This window comes from Leuresthes tenuis, unplaced genomic scaffold (genome assembly GCF_036924035.1).
Source record: "Leuresthes tenuis unplaced genomic scaffold, fLeuTen1.0.hap1 SCAF_15, whole genome shotgun sequence".
NCBI classification, from domain to species: Eukaryota; Metazoa; Chordata; class Actinopteri; order Atheriniformes; family Atherinopsidae; genus Leuresthes; species Leuresthes tenuis.
This window is the reverse complement of record NW_027325369.1, coordinates 29022806-29042878: the sequence shown is the minus strand read 5'-3', so window position 1 is coordinate 29042878 and position 20073 is coordinate 29022806. Positions and strand designations below refer to the sequence as shown.

Genomic DNA, 20073 nt, shown 5'->3' with positions numbered 1-20073 from the left:
ATAGAAAACACATCCTTGTCTCAGAATACATGCACAGGACTAAAAGTGAATTATCATTCAAAGGATATCCAACGCTGCAGACTGTGAGATGCATTCAAGACATTCTACAACTCCCTACTTTCTTTGTAAGTGATCATTGTACCTGAGCTGAATTCACTGCACAGATGTTGTCTTTAAGTTACTCCGGTGGTGATTTTGTCTGATGAAATGAAATTAAGACACACCTTATTTAACCCAAAGGGAACTAATATATGATTTATATGATTATATACTGTGATGCTGTGGCTACAAAATCAGGATTTTACAAGAGCAGAGCAAGCGTAACAGTCTGGAAATGCTTTAAGTCACTGTGATCTGGCGCGTAGTTCAAATACGCTGAGACACATGGAGTTTGGAGCCTGTGCTCCATGTGGGCCCATCCCAGTCTTGTTGAGCGAATGAATGCAGGAGAGACTCAAACCCCAACAGCATTTTCTGGGTGTGGTAGTGCAGCTATGTGGAGCTCAGTTTCAAATGATTTCAGTTGGACAAACATATTAACGAGCATTTTAAAAGTCGGGTTTTGGTCGAACGGTTGGAGTCGGAGTAATTTAGTCTCATGCAGACGTGTGTAGCATCCCGTCTTCTTTTAACGGTCTGCCAACGTCTGAGAACTTTTGGGAGGAACGTTGTCCCATTTGTATCCGATACAGGATTCTAAATGTACAGCTTCTCTTTGTTGTGCATCGAACGTCACGATGCTCCAAATGTTTTCAGCCGGTGAAAGGTCTGCAGGCAGGTCCGTCCAGCACCCGAACTCTTCCACCATGAAACCATGCTGTTGAGATAAACGCAGCATGTGGTTTAACGGTCTTAATGAAATACACGAGGCCCACCCTGAGGACATCGGGGTGGGAGCGTATGTTTACCTTTCAGCATTGATGGAACCTTTCCAGATGTGCACGTTAACAGTTCTATCGGCAGTACTGGACCTCCATACCATGGGGCTGGATTGGCTCCTATCAGTTGCCCTAATGTTTCCTCGAGTGGAGGAGTAAGTGTTTTTTTGCCCGTCAGAAAAATATTGCGGCACCATTGTGAACAATGTACCAGAGAACTAAAGAACAGGTGTACAAGATTATCTCTGTCCACCAAAATAACCTTGCAATTACTCTCTGTGCAGGAAGTGAGACTCCTCTCACAAGGAAATCCACCTGCCTGATTTAATTATTTAAACAGCAACATTGTAATTTCCCTTTGGGATAAATTATTTAAATGCATGAAAAAGGGCACTGCACAGATGAAATTTTATCATTTGAATCATAAACTGCATCCTTGTGAACAGTTGCAAATCATTCTTTTCCCCATCAGTGAAATACTCCTTCAGGTAGAATAAATGGATTAAGCCATTAACAGAAACTCTTGACACCATGTTGGAACCGTTTCCAGCTACTCCTGTACAATCCTACTTGGAACTCCCAGGAAGGCCTCAGAAAAGTTCATATGACCCCAAACACGGCACACCTTTTAGAAAACCCATTTATTCACCTGTTTGAGCAAAATTCACAGTTTTTTTTTTTTTTTTTACTCAGTTGCCTCTGTGACTGTGAGTTGAAGGCAGCGGGCGTCAGGACAAGACCAAAGACTGAACGCACAAAAAGAACAGTTAAAACAGAAAAGCTTAAAAAAGTCAAAGAAAAACAGCATTCAGGAGACTTTACAGGAGTTCATTTAATCTAAAGATATCTGGGGGAAAGCTGTAGAGGGAAGAGCTCATACAAACACTTCACTGTACATACAGATATACACTGATGTGTGGTCTTGCTCCACCAGACGCGAGGTCTGCATCCCAACTCCGACACTGCGTTTGTATCTGCGGGCTCTGCTGTGTGTTCCAGATGGAGACCGCAGAGTAGAATTAAAATCAATCAGAATGGTTAAGACCTACCGTTAAGCTGGACATAGAGGTTGCTCTAGTGCTATTTCATTGCATGAGGACATAAAATTTGGAATGCAAAAGTGAAGTTTGAATACAACAAAATGAGCTTTTGTGTCATTTTCAATGCAAACACGTTAGAATGTAGAGCTGGGATGCAGGTGGGCAGAGAGGAGGCTGCACTGATTTCAGGTTCGCAGAATGTTGCTCAGACGATGAGAAGACGGGCATCACCGACCCTGTGGCTGAAAAGAGTTGTGGCGAGGCCAGGGGGCCACCGGGCCTCGTTTCAACATGTGTCCCTTGATTCTGTAAAACCTTTTTTTTCCTGATAATAAAATCAAAAGCATGAAAATAAAATGAAAGTATATATAACTCTTTCAGGTCCATTTTATGTATATTTGAAATCTTGTTCTCATTCCTCTTCGCTCTCGTTTTCATGCTCCATGTCCTCCTCGCCATTTGCTTTGGATTCTGTTCTGCTGTCTTGATCTTCATCTTCCTCATCCGTTTTCTCCTGCGCATCTTCCTCCATCTCCTCCTCCTCCTCCTCTTCTTCCCAATGCTGAGAGGATGCAAAGAAACGTGTCAGATCTAAGCTCAGAAATAGCTCAACTGCGAGCAAAGACTTTCCCGAGGGCTGGATAGTCTAACTTACATCAGAGTCCTCATCAGGAAGTCCTTCGTCACCAGAAGCCTCATCTTCGTCGGATGATTCTGCAAAGGGCAAACAAAGAAAAACGATCCATCAGCTGCTAACGTGAAACTGCTTTCATTCCATCAGGCCGAACACAACTCCTCCCACAAACAAATTAAAAGAAAAAGGGAAAAGCTTCACTCACTTGTGTTTACATTCTATACAAAGGAAAGGATGCATTTGCATTTCAATACAGGCGTTACACAAGTGACTGGTGCAGGAGGAGAGAGATGTGATGAGCATCTCTCACCAACACACACACGGAGAAATGCTCTGCTGCTTTGGCTGGAAGAAACACTGACACGCCGTGTACAACTGGAGCATGAGTAGAGGAGTAATTAGCATTTAAAAAAAGGGGGGTGACAAAATAACAGCAACACGAAGGAGCTGTTTGGCAGCCCAAACGGAGAATGGGTTCTGGTCAGTGACATGAGAAAAGGCGGCGGTAGGAGTGGAGGATGAAAAGGTCAACGTGAGCGTCCGACAGAAGAATGGCAGCACGTTGGTAAAAAGCAGGTGTTCTGCCCCCGTGTGGCGCCTGCGGGAGTGAGCTCACGACTGTCCCGTTCTTCATCATTCAGGAGACTATCAGAGATCACATTAATGGCACTGAGAAGATGACCGGTCCGGTTCTGAAGTCTGACTGTTGGATCCAACATGAACAGAACTGCTGAGCTTCGCATTTAGCACGGCTGTATTGTCTTTGTTGGCTTCAGCGAGTCCATTTTTAAAATCGGTGAAGGTAGTGACGCAACATCCAAGTATGCCGCTGGTTCTGCTTGGAACAAACCTGACCCGAATCGCTCTCATTAAACGATTCAAACCAGTTTTCTTTACATCAGCAGCAGACACGTCGGCTTGTGTTTGACCTATTCTGGACCCATTTAGACGGGTATCATTTTAACTTTAGTTCTCTTTGGAGTGCTGTTGTGTTTATTACTGCTGACCTGAGCTGCTGCCTATCTTTGCCTCTAGAGCTTCATTTCCTGGTAAAGTAAAGGTTAAAAAAACGGAGATAGAAAGAAAGTTGCCTTGCAGCAGCTACGTGACAAGCCTGCTGATGTTTGCTTCAGCTTTTGATGATGCATCTCGCAGGAATAACTTGTCTGACACGTACAATTGGACAAAATAATTGACTTCCGTTCTACCCGGTAACTCAGCCCTCGTTACCATTTCCACACTTTCACCTCTCTGGTTTTTCTTTAAAAAAGCTCTTGAAGATGCTGCGGTCAGACCAGCGAGAGTGAGAGCAGTCCTGAAAACAGACGACTGGAAAACGATCCGAAATCGACTCATTTGTCTTTCTGTTGCAACAGGCTGGTCACCTGGGAGGTAGTGGTACCAACTGGACCAGTTCTGAATACACGACCTCCAAGCAACCAGGATAAACCAGGGGAAATGGCTCGTTTCTGCAAGTGTACAAGTTGTTAAACATCACTTTAAAGTGCCGTTTCTGGTGTAAAAACTGCATAATTTAGGAAAAAAGGTCTGGACCTTCCACAACAACGAAAGAACTGCTGGAATACAAATCACCTGCTCCTGTGTGAAGTTTCAGAATAAAACCAGGAGTGAGTGCGACGACTTAATGTGCGCTCATTTCTGTGAACAGCTGAATAAAACGGGAGTCGACTTTAGAATGACAAAGATGAAGATGACATTTCTTAAAAGGTTTAAGCCAGAATACTTTTACGGTTTTAAAATGAAAAGGAAACAATGAACACCTGACATGCCAAGTACTTGTGTCAGCTACATAAGAGTGTAAGAGCTGAGTCTTTCAGCTCACGTTTGATGGCTTTTCACTTCATTCTTCCAGCAAAAACCTTCTCGTTCTGGGACACTTGAGTGAGGAGAAACTCGGAGGGAAACCTTCAGTGTGAGGTAGTCTGTGGATGCCGAGGTGTGTTCAGGGTCAACATCTTTTAAAAAAAGAACCATTTTCATCTTCAGCTCTTTTTTACAGACAGTGTGATGTTTCCCTCCAGAATTTCACATTTAATTGACTCCATTATATCCACAGATATCATCATATGATCTTCGGATAGACAGCCCAAGCCAGTGGATCACGAATGTACAGCAGACATCATCCACATCAGCTTCTTAATCATTTCATTTCACTGTGCAAAGTGTCAAACTGAGACAGGAAGCTTCAGCCTTTTCTGACTTGTTAGTGAATCAGATTTCCATGTTGGGCCCATAATGAGCCCAGTGCATGGCATCATCTGCTCAGCTCTGACACAAAGGAACAAACTCCTGCTTCCTGCTCATCAGCTTCTTTTATTAACTTTTCTGTTCAATGCCGTCTCACATCCTGGACCACTGACAGGGGGATTGGAACTCAAGGCGCAGGTTAATTATTTCATGAGAGCCAATTTTCTATGTGGTTCAATAAAGCGTTTTATACAGTACGGTAATGAGAAATGAGAGTGAACAGAGCGGGGCCTTGTTGCTTCGCTCAAAGGGGAGGATCTGAACACCGAACGGTCAGGTTGCCAAGCAACAGGAGTCGCGTTTGCGTGCAGTGCATCGTCAAGAGTGGCGGCAAGATGGGCAACACTGTCTTCATAAAACTTAACACATTCAGTTTATTTCTCACCAGGAGTCCCAAATGACTACAGATCAGCTGACGGGATAATGAGTGCCAGTCAAACTAATGAGAACAACAGACCGGTCGAGCAGCTGACTTAAACGTGTTGCCAAGCAGCAGATCAAAAGCTGAAAACGAACAAGCGGTGAGCAAAGGCTGAAATGAGATTATCATTTTAATCTCGTCAGCTGCCCACCAGTCAAAGCTGTGACGCTACACATAAACCTGAGAGTGAAAGAAAGTGTGCTGACAACAGGGAGGAAGGTGTTTAAAAAAAAGAAACAGCTGGGAAACAGAAGGTTATTAAGGCCGAGCAGGAGGAGAACAAACACTTACCCTCTTCATACACCAGCTTGGCTGTGTGGTCAACATCTGAGACCGTGCTGCTGCTGTCATTTGTCGCCACCTAGTGGTGAAACAGAGTATTACGTTACCAAAGAGGACTTCTTTACAGATTCTGTTTTTACTCGCTTATGAAATTAAGACGCCATCCACAGTTCACAGCGAGAAGCCGAAACATTAAAACCACCGACAGTTTAGCTGAAAAAAACTGATCATGTTGTCACAATGCAACAATCAGCTGAGACACCTCGAGTTCATGTGAATATTTGTCTCACAGATCAGACACTACTGTGTTAAAGTCTTGAGCCACCAATCTTTTTTTCTTTTTCTTTGCATCTCATCTGGATAGCAGATGTAAACTCAAATCAAAATACAGAATACAAGAGAAAAACAGAGTTTATAGAGTTCTAAGCAGCTTTAAAGTGATTATTTGGTCTGAGCTCCTTTATCCTTCAACACAGCCTGAACCCTCTGAGACAAGCTTTCTGTCATGTCTTTAAGGAGTCTTCAGGAATAGTTCTCCAGGCTTCTTGAAGGACGTCCCAAAGCTCTTCTGTTGACGAGGAATCACCTCGTGGTGCAAAAATACTATTTTATGTCTGCCAAACTGTGTTATCGTGCGACAGGCTGCCAGTGACAAAGTGCCTAAAGACACTATTCAAAATTGGTTCTTTGCCAAGTTGCGTCATCAGATCTCTGTTGTCAGCAGGTGGTACAAAATACACCCGTTTATTATGGGAAAAGATAACGTTTTCATTAAGGCTGAACGATATGGAAAATTAATCCAATTGCGATTTTTTTAAAAAAACATTAAGTATTTATTTGTTTAAGTATTTTTCAACAAATGTAGGGATTATATATTTCTGTTATAGTAGACAAACTCAGCTGTTTTCAGCTCTGCAGTCACTCATTTTTTATCCAGCTCCGGTATAGCAACCTGACTAAAATATGTTCGGTATGGCGTGTACCGCTCATCCAGTTATTAATTAAGGCTGTAAGCCCAGGCTTGGTCACCATGGCGACCTTTTTTCCACCTAACATCTGCACTGCTACTGACGGTGTCGGGTCAGTGGATATTTTTGTGACAAATTTGTCCATTTTTGTTGGCCCTTCAACCCGCCCAAAAGCACCCACGGACTCGGCGCCTATGCTGTCGGGTGCTGTGTTGATGATGTCATACGCTGCTCGTCACCATTTGAGCCATGCAGTTATGAGGCTTTATGGTTTTTTTAAAATGTTGAAACAAGTTTGTCGGGCTGCCTCGCGACATCGCAACAGTAGCAAGACACGTTTTGCACCAAACCTGGCGCCGTGCAGCATCCTCTTTATTAAAACCAAAATAACTGAAGTTCTCCTCCTCTTAGACACTAACGTTTCTTTAGTGTCGGCTGCTGTCGTGGGCGTGTCTGAGGCCATCTTCGGCTCCTCAGTTTTTTTTTGGCCCTTTGCGTGTTGAGAGTCACATGACTTAAATCACAACGTATGCGATTAGAAAATCTCATTTTTTCCATATTGTGATTTTATCATAAATGCAATTAATCGTTCAGCCCTAGTTTTCATGATTAATAACACACGCTGGCTTCTCTTTCTTAGCTTCCTGTTCTTTACAAGTGAATGTCAATGATTCTGGACCCAGCTGATATAGAGGAATGTTTCCATCACCGCACTCCTCCGATAAAGCAGAGGTCGAACAATCAGACGTAAAAACAGAAGTTCATTTCAGAAGACCCCAAACTTTCGGTTGGTGGAGCCTGAACCTCAACTTCACCCAGTTTTTTGGTTTATGGAATGTTATTTTACAACTTCTAATTTACTTTGATTGATTTCACTCATTGTTATTCGCTGCGTTTTTACACAAGATCAGTTCATTGCTCCTGTACTTGCACAGGACTTTGGTTTAAACGTGATTTATCAACTAAATCGACACTGAAAAAGCTCAATCCCAGACATCTGAGATCAACCCCAGAACGATCCCAGGGGTCTCGGGTCCACGTCCCGACAGTGAAAAGCATATAACTGACTGCTTTGGTGATAAAGTTCAGTGTCCCTCTCAGCTCACACTGTGTGTCACGTCCCTTCATTTCATAATTAGCCTTTAAAGGTGCTGATGAGGCACTTTAACAGGGAGGATATATCCAAGCAGTCCTTGAGCTCTAACACTGATGAAACAGACTTTTAGAGTGATGATTCCACCCACCTGGGTCATGAGGAGATGCAGCTTCCCGTTCAGTTTTGTTAGTTTGTGGAACATCTTCACTCTGCTCTCGATCATGTGATAAAGGACCCCCAGCTGGGTGACCAGGTCTGGCAGCTGTTGGATACACAGATGAAAAGGTGGAAGGTGAGAACACAGACGACCCAACTACTGCCAAAAACAACACAATACAAAGACGATGAGTCCATTTCAGCGGTCGTAGGCAACTGTTGCTAAGCTAGAAATAAAGGGAAAGAAGGGCGGAGGAATCACACTTCACACCGGAGGGACAAAGGAGAGGCTTGACCATCAGACCGGAGATTAATTTGTGTCTTCATGTCAGCAAAACTGGACTCACCGATGCCAGGTAGGATGTGTGGTGCATGAGGACAGCTTTGAGCCACCAAACCATCAGAATCGCCCTGTGGGAGGAACAAATAAACATGCCATCAAGCACACGAAGCTCGTTTTTGTGACACAGCTGCACAACTACACTGAACTTCGGTAAATTCTTGTCAAGCTCTCACTTACGTATGAGGATGCCCCTGGAGCCTCTTTGTTAGCTGCAGAGGAGACAAACGGTCGGTTAAAGCTGCAGCTATCACAGGTCCTGACAGCAGTGTGAAAGATCTGTGCAGGTTAGAGGAACTTTTGTCGTGCCACTCACCTCCTCCACCAACGGTAGAACAGCAGAGAGGGGTAACCGAGCAACAGTCTTTTTTATGATCGCCACTTTACGAGTTTGGAGAACTTTCTGTGGGAGAGCAAAGGGAAAAAAAAGTCCATGAACTGAAACGATCGAGTTGTTTAGGACAGACGAACACAATCAGCTTCAATCTAAGAACTTTTAAATGCTTTTTAATTTCTGAATATTGTTAAAATTTCTGGTGCAAATCGAGCCTTTGCTTCACTTACATTTAAGATATTGGCGTCATTGCTCTCCAGGCCCTGCACCAGAAGTACTGCAAAATTATCCGTCTGTAATGTGGCCGTAACTTTTTGAGCTCCCTTCTCGCTGGAGACCGCCGACAGATCTATTTCACCGAGTCGCTCAGCTATGGAAATCTGTGGAGGAACAGAGTTTGTTCAGCCAAGCAGGAATGCACTCCTTTTTTATTTTTAACCCACGTTTAATGCATTTTGTTCAGATTTAACATAAAAACCGTATCACCAACAGCACCGAGACCAAAATGCATGAAATTAACAGAATGTGAAAAGCTTTCCCAGGAGGGATTTGGGTTTCTTCACCCGATCAGCCAGAATAAAAACAGAGTTAACAATGGCTGTGTCTGAGTTGTAATCAGACAATTAAATGTTAATGAGGACGCAGCGCTCCATCAGTTTAACGGTGTCCTTCTGAGGAGTCGAAGCCGTAAAGCTGTCAGAGCAAGAGACGGATACAGCGCTGCAGAGTCTGAAGCGTCACCAGCAGCTACGTCTCTACCTCTTTGGTGTCTGTGCCTTTTTTTCTCTTCTCCGATGCCTGCGGGGGTCCTTTCACTGGGGCTTGGTGACCAGGAAGCCCTGGAACCAACACTCTGCTATTGGCATTGACAATTGGAGTTTTCACCTGAAAGAGGCATTCAAAAGGAAAAGTTCAAATTTATCCAGCTGTGCGTGTGACCGCATCAGCCTTTTTTAATTGTACTGAAAATGAGGCCTTTGTTACCTTGGAAACGGTGGTTTCCATGGTAAGAGACAAGCTGGTTTGAACATCCCGGGTCAAGCAGACGCGTCTCTCTGCTGTGTTGATCTCCTGTGAAAGTGGAAGAAAGAAGAGCGGCAGGTGGATCGATGAAGAAGTCGATCTTCTCCAGAAATTAAAATGAAATCAGTTCCAAAGGCGCAGCGAGCAGAGCGGGCGAGCTGCGAGAGCGCCAACAGGACTCTATTCAAAAGCCTCCGCTCCTGTTGGTTTCGGATCATTTCATCTCGTTACAGCCTCATTTCTGCAGTCACGGCTCAAGAATGAGAGCAGGTGAAAGAACCCTTAATAAACTTTGTGGAAGTGGAACATGCACACGTTTCCCTTTTACAGTGTTCTGAAAATGTGTTTTCATGTATGAATCTGATGCGTGTGCCGTTGTTACGAAGGTTTCCCTCACCAGTCTTTTTCTGGTTCATGGCCACACAGAATTAATCAGACGAGACTGTGAGGTGGTATCAGCTTCCTTTCACCTCTGAGAACACCTCAGAGAGATGCCAGTTTATTCTCTGGCAGCTTCATTTTTACCTTTGACAGGTCAGATTTGTGTGTTTCCCTTAATTACACATCAACTTTTCTTTAAAATAGGCAAAGTGGGAATGGCATTTTCACACTGTTCCCACTGAAACTTGTAGATTGCGTTTAGTTTCACGTCTCAGAATTTGACTCTCTGCTGCGTCTTTAAACGAGAGCTGCTCCCATGACGCTCATCTCGTATAAGACGCCTACGCTTTCTTTCGTCAGCTGTTTCTAAGAAGCTACTCAGCTGATAACCGGTCAATTTCCCAACTAAAGGAACCATCACCGTAACCAAACTGAAAGCTGTAGCGTGCACTGAAAAATCTCTGCAATCTATTGCGTGTTGTGAACAGCTGCGTACTCCGTTTAGGGAGAAATGTGTCTGTTAGAGCACAGTTCCAGTTTACAGTTCAAACTGTCCCGAGGTGCCTTACATGGCCCTGTACGGTTTTCGGCGTACTCACCGCTGTCTCCATTACAGGCTGTAGGTGGCTGCCGTAGGCGAGCAGCACCGACCGAGTATCTGCTCCGACAGCAGCTGCCAGCAGTGGAATCGGCATCGGGGACTCGCTCGTATCCGACATCTGCACCGTACACGAGGGGGACAAGGGCTTCTTACACGGTCTGCGTGGGCACACGTGTACTTCATTTACTGATGGCAGTCTTCAACAAACATCAGGAATTCTTTTAACACCATACTTTGATAAGTGTGTGTGTGTGTAAGGTTTGATCAGCTCAACCAGCAGCGGTTTCATGAGTCCTCTGCATCGCTTCCTGGCTTCAACACATTCAAAGCATGCGGCAGAAACTACAGTGACCCGGACATTAATCCACCTAAACGGCAGCTGCATGCGCATGTGAAGGTACGGAGGTACACACAGATGGGGACTTCTGGGGTGGTCCTGTGGGGTCCGTCACCAGGACATGGACAGCCGATGCTTTGCCAGATTTGGATCAGGTGATTTGGCAGAGTGGTCAACACCCTCTGCTCGTGTTGTAGGAGCAGTGTTTTGCAGGCATGTGCTCGGTCTTATAAAATTCAGAGTCAGAGGTACTCTGAAGCATTAAAGGATGCTCTGATCTGCTGCAGACTGAGATGAATGGATGGAGGTGAAACGTGCTCAGCAGAGAAAGACTCCAGTCTGTACACATCGTTAGAGGTTTTATTACAGCAGCTCATGAGTGCATCTCTGAATGTCACTCCTTAAGTGACTGTAACAATGATTCATGTTTGAATACTAAAACAAAGGGGTGCATCTCTGATCTGTGTCTTTAAGAGTTTCATTACAGCCGTTGTGCTGGTTAAGGGCTGAATCTGCATGCACATCTTTCATACACGTGACGTGTGCTGTGTAAAGAGGCTGAAACACCCACCCGTTTAAAAAGTGCTCAAACAGATGCAGCAGCCCATCCTTACACACCACTGCCAGCCTCACCGCCTGTGGAAAACAACACATTTGCACATGGAAAACAGTTTGAATACAACAGTGAAGCTGCACCATCGCATTTTAGCAAACACTTCAAGTCAAAGCTTCATTTCTGTTGATTTGGATCATGTTAGGACAGACCAAAGTTTGTTTGGTGCAAACTTTTCTAACCTCTTCTTTGCGGTTGGATGCGACGAGGTCGATGTGCCGGGGCTCGTCGGTCAGTGTGAAGGACACCACTGAGTTCTTGTCCTTCCCGTCTTCTCGTACTTGCCTACAGTTAAAAATCTGTATTAGCTGCATAAAAACACAGCCGGGGCCAACGCAGCCAACAACAACGATGCATTCTGACATGAAACGCACCCATTTTGTGACTGACTGACCCAAACGTTGGTTTTCAGAATTTAAATCTTTACAGACTTACAAACAGAAAGATTTTAACGCTGATCAGGAATGTTTTTCAGCAGCAAATTATATTCAAGCTACAGGGATAAGAGCAGTGAAAACTGCCCACCTCCACCTGTGCTTCAAAGATTAAAGCTAAAATCAGTCTGATCAACAGGAACGGCTGGGTTCTCGCATCTGGTCAGATCTTCACTCAAATCTGTCCAGAATTAAGATGAATCAATGTGAAATTACACCAATCAAACAACCCAAACGGGCCGCTGTGTTTGCTTTCATTTGGAATTACAGCTCTGACACGTGCACAGACAGTCTGGACCCGCTGGGTTAAAAAAGTTCTGTCAACTTCAAAAGCTCCTGCAGCTTCTGGGTGTGTTTTAGGTGACCTCTAACATTTTTCTCCACATCACTTGGGTATAAACTGATGCAAGTTTAAGTACTTTTAAGCCGTTTTTGGCTAAATCTAATCTGGTCTTTTTATTTATGGGCCTTATAACTGCTTTGCACCATCTGTATTTGCTCTGTGAAATATTCTCTTTATGACCAACTCAGATAACGACATCTTCCTCATGAAGAGTGCTCAGAGTGATCATCCCTGACTGTAAGAAAGTGCTTTTACCAGCTTAATCTTTAGTAAACAGTGTCTAAATATCTCCAGACCTGGATCAGAAGTCATAATGTGTGTCAAATACAGTAGTACTGGTTCAAAATTTACTTCGGACTGATGACAAAACACCAGCAGCTCTGGCCACTCACCAAACGCTGAGCAGCCGGTCATGTGCAGCACCTGAGAGGAAATAGAGGCCGTTGCTGTCAGGAGGCCTCGTGGTGGCAAAGCGCAGGGTCGTCACAGCTGTGGAGTGGCCTGTGAATTTCTGCAGACACAACTTGTTGTTAATTACTGACTCTCTGACTGTTGAGAGGCCTCTGGCACACTGTATTCACACCAAACTGTCTAATGAACAAGCAAAGATGGACATAAACCAGCGGATTCAATGGAGACTCACCCTGTACACCTCCTTGGTTTCCAAGTCCCACATCTTGATTATCTGTCCAGCTGACAGCAGCAGCTTCCCATCGGGGCTCACACACAAACTGGTCACAGCTGCACGGTCCGCCTTCCACTTACTGTTCCAACAACAAACAGACAATTTGGTGGCTTTACTCAATAAGCATTTTCATGGAATTCATCGTTGCCTTGTGTTGAATGAGGAGCCTGAAACTTAGCAGTTACAATCAACAGCTTAATATTCACAGAACGAAACACTCAGCACTTTCCAAGCCATTACTGAGCTCTAAACGGGGGCTCGTGGTGATTCTAACTGCTGAGTGCACCGCCGCAGAGCACTTCAGTCTGTGTTAAAGATGTTATTCTCAGGTAAGCGCAAAGCAAAGTAGAAAACATTCATGTGGCAGCCTTTACTTTTTAGCTGCTCCTAAAAGCTGCTTTCAGGGCGGAAAATGACAAGTGTCCCCCGCAGCCAGCACAGAACTCTGCTCCACATGTCACTTTGGAGCATTTCTGTGGGATTAAACAACCGGGTTACGTTGTAGTTTTTAAATTTACATCTTAAAGAAAAAAAAGAAATCTATGCACTTCATTGGGGAGATTCTTTTAGCCTGTTTGATGCACATTAAAGGGAAAGAAAACAACTTCACCCGTTCAGTGAGAAACCGTCAATAGAAGGATGGTTTTTCTAACATGCGATTTAGATTCAGCGAATAGAAACCCTGCTAACTTCTCTTCTTCTTGACATGTGATCAGCTTTGTGTTCTGAACACAGCAATTTCTGTTCTTGTTAAGTAATTAACTACTGTTCAGTAACAAGCAGCTTAAGCTCCTAATTTAACCCCACTGACCACTATTTAACTCCAACCAAACAAACAAACAAGAAAGGATCCTGCAGACCACAAATGAGCCCCAGAGAGCGTCGACTGAGGCTCCACAGCGACGATGACCGATGCACATCAGAAGATGTAGTCAAACTCAATACGAGGGATGTGAAATCGGCCCCCTCTTCAGAGCATTCGACCGCTGACAGACGATCCGATCGAAAATCCCTCCATCCCTATCACAGCCTATTATTTATCTAGAAATATAGGTTTTTATTTTGGTTTGGTCATTTGTTTCATTCACACACGCAGATCCCTTGATGTAATAAAGTCATTGTTGTTCAAGTATGTGCGTGAAATATTTATTTTGTGACTCAAAAGTATGCAGATCACAATCCTCCCTGTCGGTGATAAGACGATTTGATCGAAAATCCCTCCATCCCTAACCAGGAACCAGGGCTCCAGAGCAGCTTTTTCCACTACTGCAGTTTCCTGCTTAACAAATAGCTGCTGTGTTGTTTCAAACCAATTAAATGTACCCATGAATGTAGTGAACAGCAGCCTGTAGTTAAATGTACGAAACCTCATCGTTGAGTTGATTCCTGGCTTAAAAACGCTGCCGGCTGCATCTGTGCACATCACACTGATGGAACCGATGTTCAGCAGTGCACAAACTGCACAACATTCCTTCTTTCAGCAGCTCTTTTCCAAACTGAGATGAGCGGCTCATTCCACATCTTTTTGTCATCATAAAATTGTGACTGCCACGTAGGACGGGGAGTCTAAACCATCTTTTGTTTTCACAGCGGTTCAAAGGGCCGAGCTAAGTGGGGGTGACAGTAAGCCGCCTATTGACCCGACAGAGGTAGATGGCAACCTGCGCAGCTTTGATCAAATCCAACAGCGATACGAGCCTCGTGTCAACGCTCCCGTCTGTTCACTTGGTGTTTCAGAAGACAGAAAAATCCCAATAACGAGTGGAGGAAACATTCTGAAGTCCCACCTTTGCAGCTAGTTGTAACACTTAGTTAAAGTGTCACAAAAGATGCCATAAAATACGAAAAAGTGGTCACTGGTGCCCTGATAGCTGTCAGCGATGCACCACGTTGGTGTGTTTCAGTTCTGAGAATGACCAGCTTACACCCCCGAGTCTTTTCAACATGTAAAGCAAAGTATTTTTGTTTATGTTTATGTATATAGCAGACGCTTTTATCCAAAGCGACTTACAAATGAAGATTTAACAAGCTATATAAAGCTAACAATAAACTACATAGAAGGAACCCACTAGTCTGACTATGTCAGAGGTGACAGAGTAGAGATAGGGTTCTTCATTTCCATGTTACGGGGCAGGGTTTATGCCAGTGAAAGCAGCTGAAATGTCATGGATACATGCACAAAAACTGGAATAAGTAGTAATTATTCACACCCGTATTTATTTGTGTGTCATCTCAGATCCATTTTCTGGCAGTAATTGGGTTTTTTCCTCTCAGAACCCACAGTACGGTCCGTAGCTCTGTTTTTGGGCCTCAGTTTCGGTTCAGTTTCAGTACGTGTTTTGTGCGTAAAGAGAAAATTTTCTTTTCACCTGCCAGGACAGGCACAGCACACACTGTGGCCTGTAAAGCATCAGCACAAAATGAATTGTGAACCCGAAAACCCGCGGTCCATAAGGGTGTATTGTCCCGTGCATAGCGGACAAAACGGTTCAATATTTTACCGAGTACCGTTGCATCCCTAATTTTTTTCTGATTATTTTCTGGAAAGATTTCCACCAAATGTCCCTCAGAACGTCCCAAAAAAAAAGAGAACTTTAGAACTTTCCCAGTATTACTCATGAAACTATTTATGCTTTACAGCACAAACCTGTTTGAATTCGTTTTATCATCATCAGGCAGTCCTGGCTCCTGATTTCTGGGCTACAATGATTACACCTGCACACACGTTGCCTCCAACACCAAGGGTGCAACGATTGGTCGACAAAAATCAATAACATAATTAGTCGTCGACGTATTTTTCACGCCGTGGAGCTGAACATCATCTTTCGGATCGAGTGAGTCATCACACTTCCAACTCATCTCTGCTTACAGTAGCTTGCACGTTGGGGTAAATAATAGCGGGACACGACCTGCAGAAACAGTGAAATGGCTGCGGATGAAGGGTGTGGGAGCATTTCACCCTCGACACCCAGGAAAAAAAAAAAAAGATTACCTGCAAGTTTCGTAAAGCCGACCTCACGTATCACGGGAGCACGTCTGTCACTCATGAACATTTGAATGGAAGCAGGTTGGAGCTCTGAGAGACGCAGACTCACCATGGTAAGATATTTAGCTTGTTAGCGTAGCCTGCTAGCTATAAATAAGCGGAGTTGTCTTGGATTTTAATATTAAAGTGCAACATTAAAATTATATTATTCAACTTCACAGTCTAAAGTTACAACCAGGCTGTATTCTTCGTCACTTTCTGGTATTGATTTGACTGTTGGGGCATTACTGCCGCAGTCTTCTTAGCATTTTCAGTTCATGTTAAAAGCAAATCAAATATGGCTTGAATGTATTCTTTTAACCGATTAATTGTTTTAATAATCGATGACGAATCGACCATCAAAATAGTCGTTAGTTGCAGCCGACACGTGAAGAAAATTTTACACTGTGTGCTTTCAAAGGGCATCAGCCGACCTGAGCTATGAGAAGCAGCCGACAGTAACAATTAGTGACGTTAGAAGAGCTGCTGCAGACACTGAAAAAAACTCACAAATGAGTATGTTCAAAAAGTTCAAGTTAAAATGAAGGAATTTTATGACAAGATCCATTTCATCATCAATCATTCCACAGGAAAGTGGAACTGCAAAGAAAATCAGCGTTGAACCTTTCACAGAAGAGCAGAAGGAATCAGAACCTCATAGAAACGCTGGGAAAAGCAGGTCTAGCCGTATGCTGGAGGTCGTTGGGTTAAAAGATGACAATTCAGAGCTTTTACAAGTGAAATGAGCTTCTGTGGATATCAAAACGGACCAAAAACGCATTGCAGTTAAGAAAAAAGGTCACTGCTGTCAAATAAGTTTGAGATCAACTGAAGCCATTCTGAGGCTGACAAAGAGATGCAGAAAACCTGCTTTTCAGCTACTCCTGAGAGTGTTTTTTACCACTTCAAATATCACAATTAAATGTGATCACGCAATGATGTGTACCAAAAGCAAAATATCGTTCAACTGCACCAGAACCTGCACAGACAGATCACATCACCACACAGAAAGATTTGAGGTTCCTCCACTGCTTCCAGTTCTCTGCCTGCAGCTCCCTGGAGATGACGTTAATTCTCCAGGATGACAAAACTCATCAAGTAAATATTTTGTGTGGTCGGACCTGCTTCCTGCTGTTGAATCTCAGAAGGAAAAGCAGACACTAACCTCTGAGTCTTGCCTGTCTGCAGGTCCCACTCTACAATGTTTGTGTCCTCTGAGCCGCTGTATAATAAGCCGTCTTCAGGATGCCAGTCGACACAGTTCACTCCTCCACTATGTCCTCCATCCTGTCAGAGAAAATATGAGAGAGTTAGTGGCAGAAAACCACTTTCCATGTTATTAAAAAGGTGAAATGCTAAATTTATCTCATTTCCCTCTTAGAATCCAGAAACATTCAAACACTTTAGGTCCTACATATTATAAGTTGCTGCACACCTGCGTGAGCCTCAAACTTTTTATTTCCACTAAGACATATCACATTCTTAATAATACTGTGACAACTAAGTAAAGTAATTACAGCTACATGATATAATCAGGCAACTCAATTCCAGCTGTGAACACAGTGTGTGCTCCCACCTCCAGCCTATGGCTGATAAACACAACAGCTGAGTGTAGGCAGAACAGTCTTAAACACATCAACACCAGAGATGTTCAGGAGAATTTTATCTCACAGCTGGATCTCTGTGGGGAACATCTGTCCAGAGCACCAATAAGGCAGGACATGATGGAAAAAGAAAGCTTTGGGAATCGTGTTTCCTTTACAGAAACACCAAGAACAACAGATAAGGCTCCTCGATGACCACAAGGAACCCTCAACAGCTAGGAGAGATTTGAGATCGAAGTAGTAACTTTTTGCAGCACACACGACATCTCACACACTGATTTTCTGGAGATTTTTGGTATGAAGTCTGGAGAGATCACTGAAGAACTGCTGCAGCTTCATAATATGGCAGCACTGGTTCTTTTTACAATAACATGTAATAATATGTAAACAGCAGCCTCTTGGATAAAGAGCAAAAATATGTTATTTTAAAGGTTTTGGTGCAGAAAGAGTCTAAAGTCTGCTATACTTTACATTGGAAACGTGTCAAAGCAATGAAGTACAAAAACAAGTTTCAAAATGAGTTGCCTGAAGAGCATCACATGAGGAGAGGAAAACGTAACTGGACATTTCCTTTTCATTCAGTTGTTACTCTTTGCACACTGTGATAAGTAAGTCATGCTGTGCAGAGTGGGTCAGGTCTCAACTCACCAGTGTACAGTGCAGAGCTCCCTTTGCTGTGCTGTAGATGAGCACACCGCCAGCTGCTGTGCCCATCGCCAGCAGGTCTGCCTTCTCCTCCACCTGCACTGCCTCCGATTTCCTCTTCTTCCTCTGAGGCCCCTCCTGCAAAGTACATTTGTAAAATTGTTGATGAGGTTCTGAGGACATATTCACAGCTAGTTTCACTCCAGAAGTCGCGGATTAAAAGTATTTTCTCTCTGAAACCAAGTATTGTAGTACTAATTTAGCTAATAACACAAAGGCATGAGTCAAAGTTTTATTATTCAACTTAATTTCTCGGAAATTGTGTACTTAACGTAAATTGACAGCCTAAATCAAATTGGACTTCTGACTATGTGTCATGGTGGCACACGCTTCCGAAGCCTCTGTGAGCTGATGCTAACTTGAATAAAGAGTTCCTTTCAGCGTCAGCTGTTCTTAAACAACACAAAAAGAATTAACCGGATAAATAACACTCATTTGAATTTTTTGGAGTAAGCTGACCCTTAAACATTAACTTAAGACGCTAAACGTGTTTTCTTTTTCCACCATGTGGGACTAACATGTGCGTTTTGCGCAGCTATCCAACGCTAGCTGGTTGCTAATGTGGCTACTCTGCTAATCATGTCTGTCAAACCCGAAAAGCGTCTCCGGCAACTAAAAGCGTAACATTACAGCTTCGTGATAACTTTTCTTTGTTAAAAGTGACTTTTTGAAGTTTTTAACGTGCGCACCTCGATGATAATTTAGCACATGGAGCTTGCTAAGGCCTCGCTAGCTTGTGTGGCTAACAGCAGGGGTACACACAGCAGCCGAACGTACCTTGACTGTCCGGCATGGTCCCCAGGCTATGCACGTACAGGTGGCACTCAAATGAGCTGAAGGCACATATTCTTGATGAAGTGTTTTACTGTCTGTGTTCCAGATGCGAAGTCTGCCATCCTGGGCGCACAGAGCTAAGTACTGTCGTGATTTGGGTGAAAAAACGCAGGGTAGCTGCAGCGAAGAACTGCCACCGTCGGACGCCATTTCTTTAGCGCTGCCTGCGTATGCGTGAGCCGTGGTTACACAAACACGTGCAGTCCAAGGAGGACATGCGCAGTAGCACGCCAAGGAACACCGCGCTCCCATTGGCTGTTGCAACACAACTGGCAGGGTCGATTGATGCTGCCTTCAAGCTTCCTTGTGATTTGTTGTAAAAATCGCACTTAACATGCAGTTGGTGCTAGCAGCCAACGTCGTTACACGAGTGTCCCAGGTATTTCCATTAAATTTTACAGCTACTTATAAATAAGATAATTTTAAGGTATTTATCTTCGTATCATAAACTATAAATTCGCGAGTTGTACACCTGTACAACAACCTTTTACAGTTCTTGAACGCCTCAGCTGCAACCCAACGTCTCCCGGGCACAGCAACAACATTCTCCTTGTAAAACACCTGTTTAACTTTGAAGAAATTTTGTTTCCACGTGTAGAATTTAAAGAGATAGTTGGTTTCTGCCCCCAACAAGAGAACAACTTCGGCTATATTGTGTAATTCTTTCTTTGTATCTTCTTAAGATTTTCTACTGAACTTTCTTTTCTGTGAAAAACATTTTTTTTCTATCCTGATTTGCATGCTCTGGTGCTGGAATGAGATCTGTTGATAAGTCGACATGTTTTTTTTCTCCATGTATTATGATGTGTAACCATGGCAACAGGGGAGGTTTTTGCATGTTAGAGCTGCTGATTGAGCTTTCAAATCCCAAGTAATACCTGGAAAAAGAAAAGTCTAAATAAAAAATGTCAAGTCTGCAGAGCAGGAACAAAGTGGAGAAATGAGGAGTAAGTTTAAACCATTTCATCCCTTGATATTGTAGGAAGTGTGAGATCACTGAAGGTGGACAACTCTAACACCTCTTTATTCAGCTTTAAGACAAGGTTACTGCAAATAGAGAGGTAACACCTC

General features: G+C 43.6%; 1 protein-coding gene across 2 annotated transcripts; it reads right to left on the bottom strand.

The window, feature by feature from the left end:
• Nucleotides 1–1692: 1692 nt before the first annotated feature.
• wdr43 (WD repeat domain 43) lies at nucleotides 1693–19191 on the bottom strand. 2 transcript variants are annotated; one of them, XM_072365039.1, is made up of 18 exons: nucleotides 18946–19191; nucleotides 18112–18246; nucleotides 17025–17146; nucleotides 12793–12913; nucleotides 12542–12660; nucleotides 11555–11657; nucleotides 11331–11395; nucleotides 10421–10580; nucleotides 9402–9488; nucleotides 9177–9302; nucleotides 8648–8797; nucleotides 8400–8486; nucleotides 8264–8295; nucleotides 8091–8154; nucleotides 7736–7849; nucleotides 5533–5602; nucleotides 2570–2632; nucleotides 1693–2467 (listed from the first exon to the last, which is right to left on the bottom strand). In XM_072365039.1, the coding sequence occupies exons 1-18, from the start codon at nucleotides 19150–19152 to the stop codon at nucleotides 2331–2333; spliced, it is 1962 nt and encodes a 653-aa protein (XP_072221140.1). In that variant the 5' UTR covers nucleotides 19153–19191; the 3' UTR covers nucleotides 1693–2330. The 2 variants fall into 2 exon arrangements, with proteins under 2 accessions (XP_072221140.1, XP_072221139.1); XM_072365038.1 differs by having other exon boundaries at nucleotides 1693–2480; nucleotides 2574–2632.
• Between the last annotated feature and the right edge of the window lie 882 nt (nucleotides 19192–20073).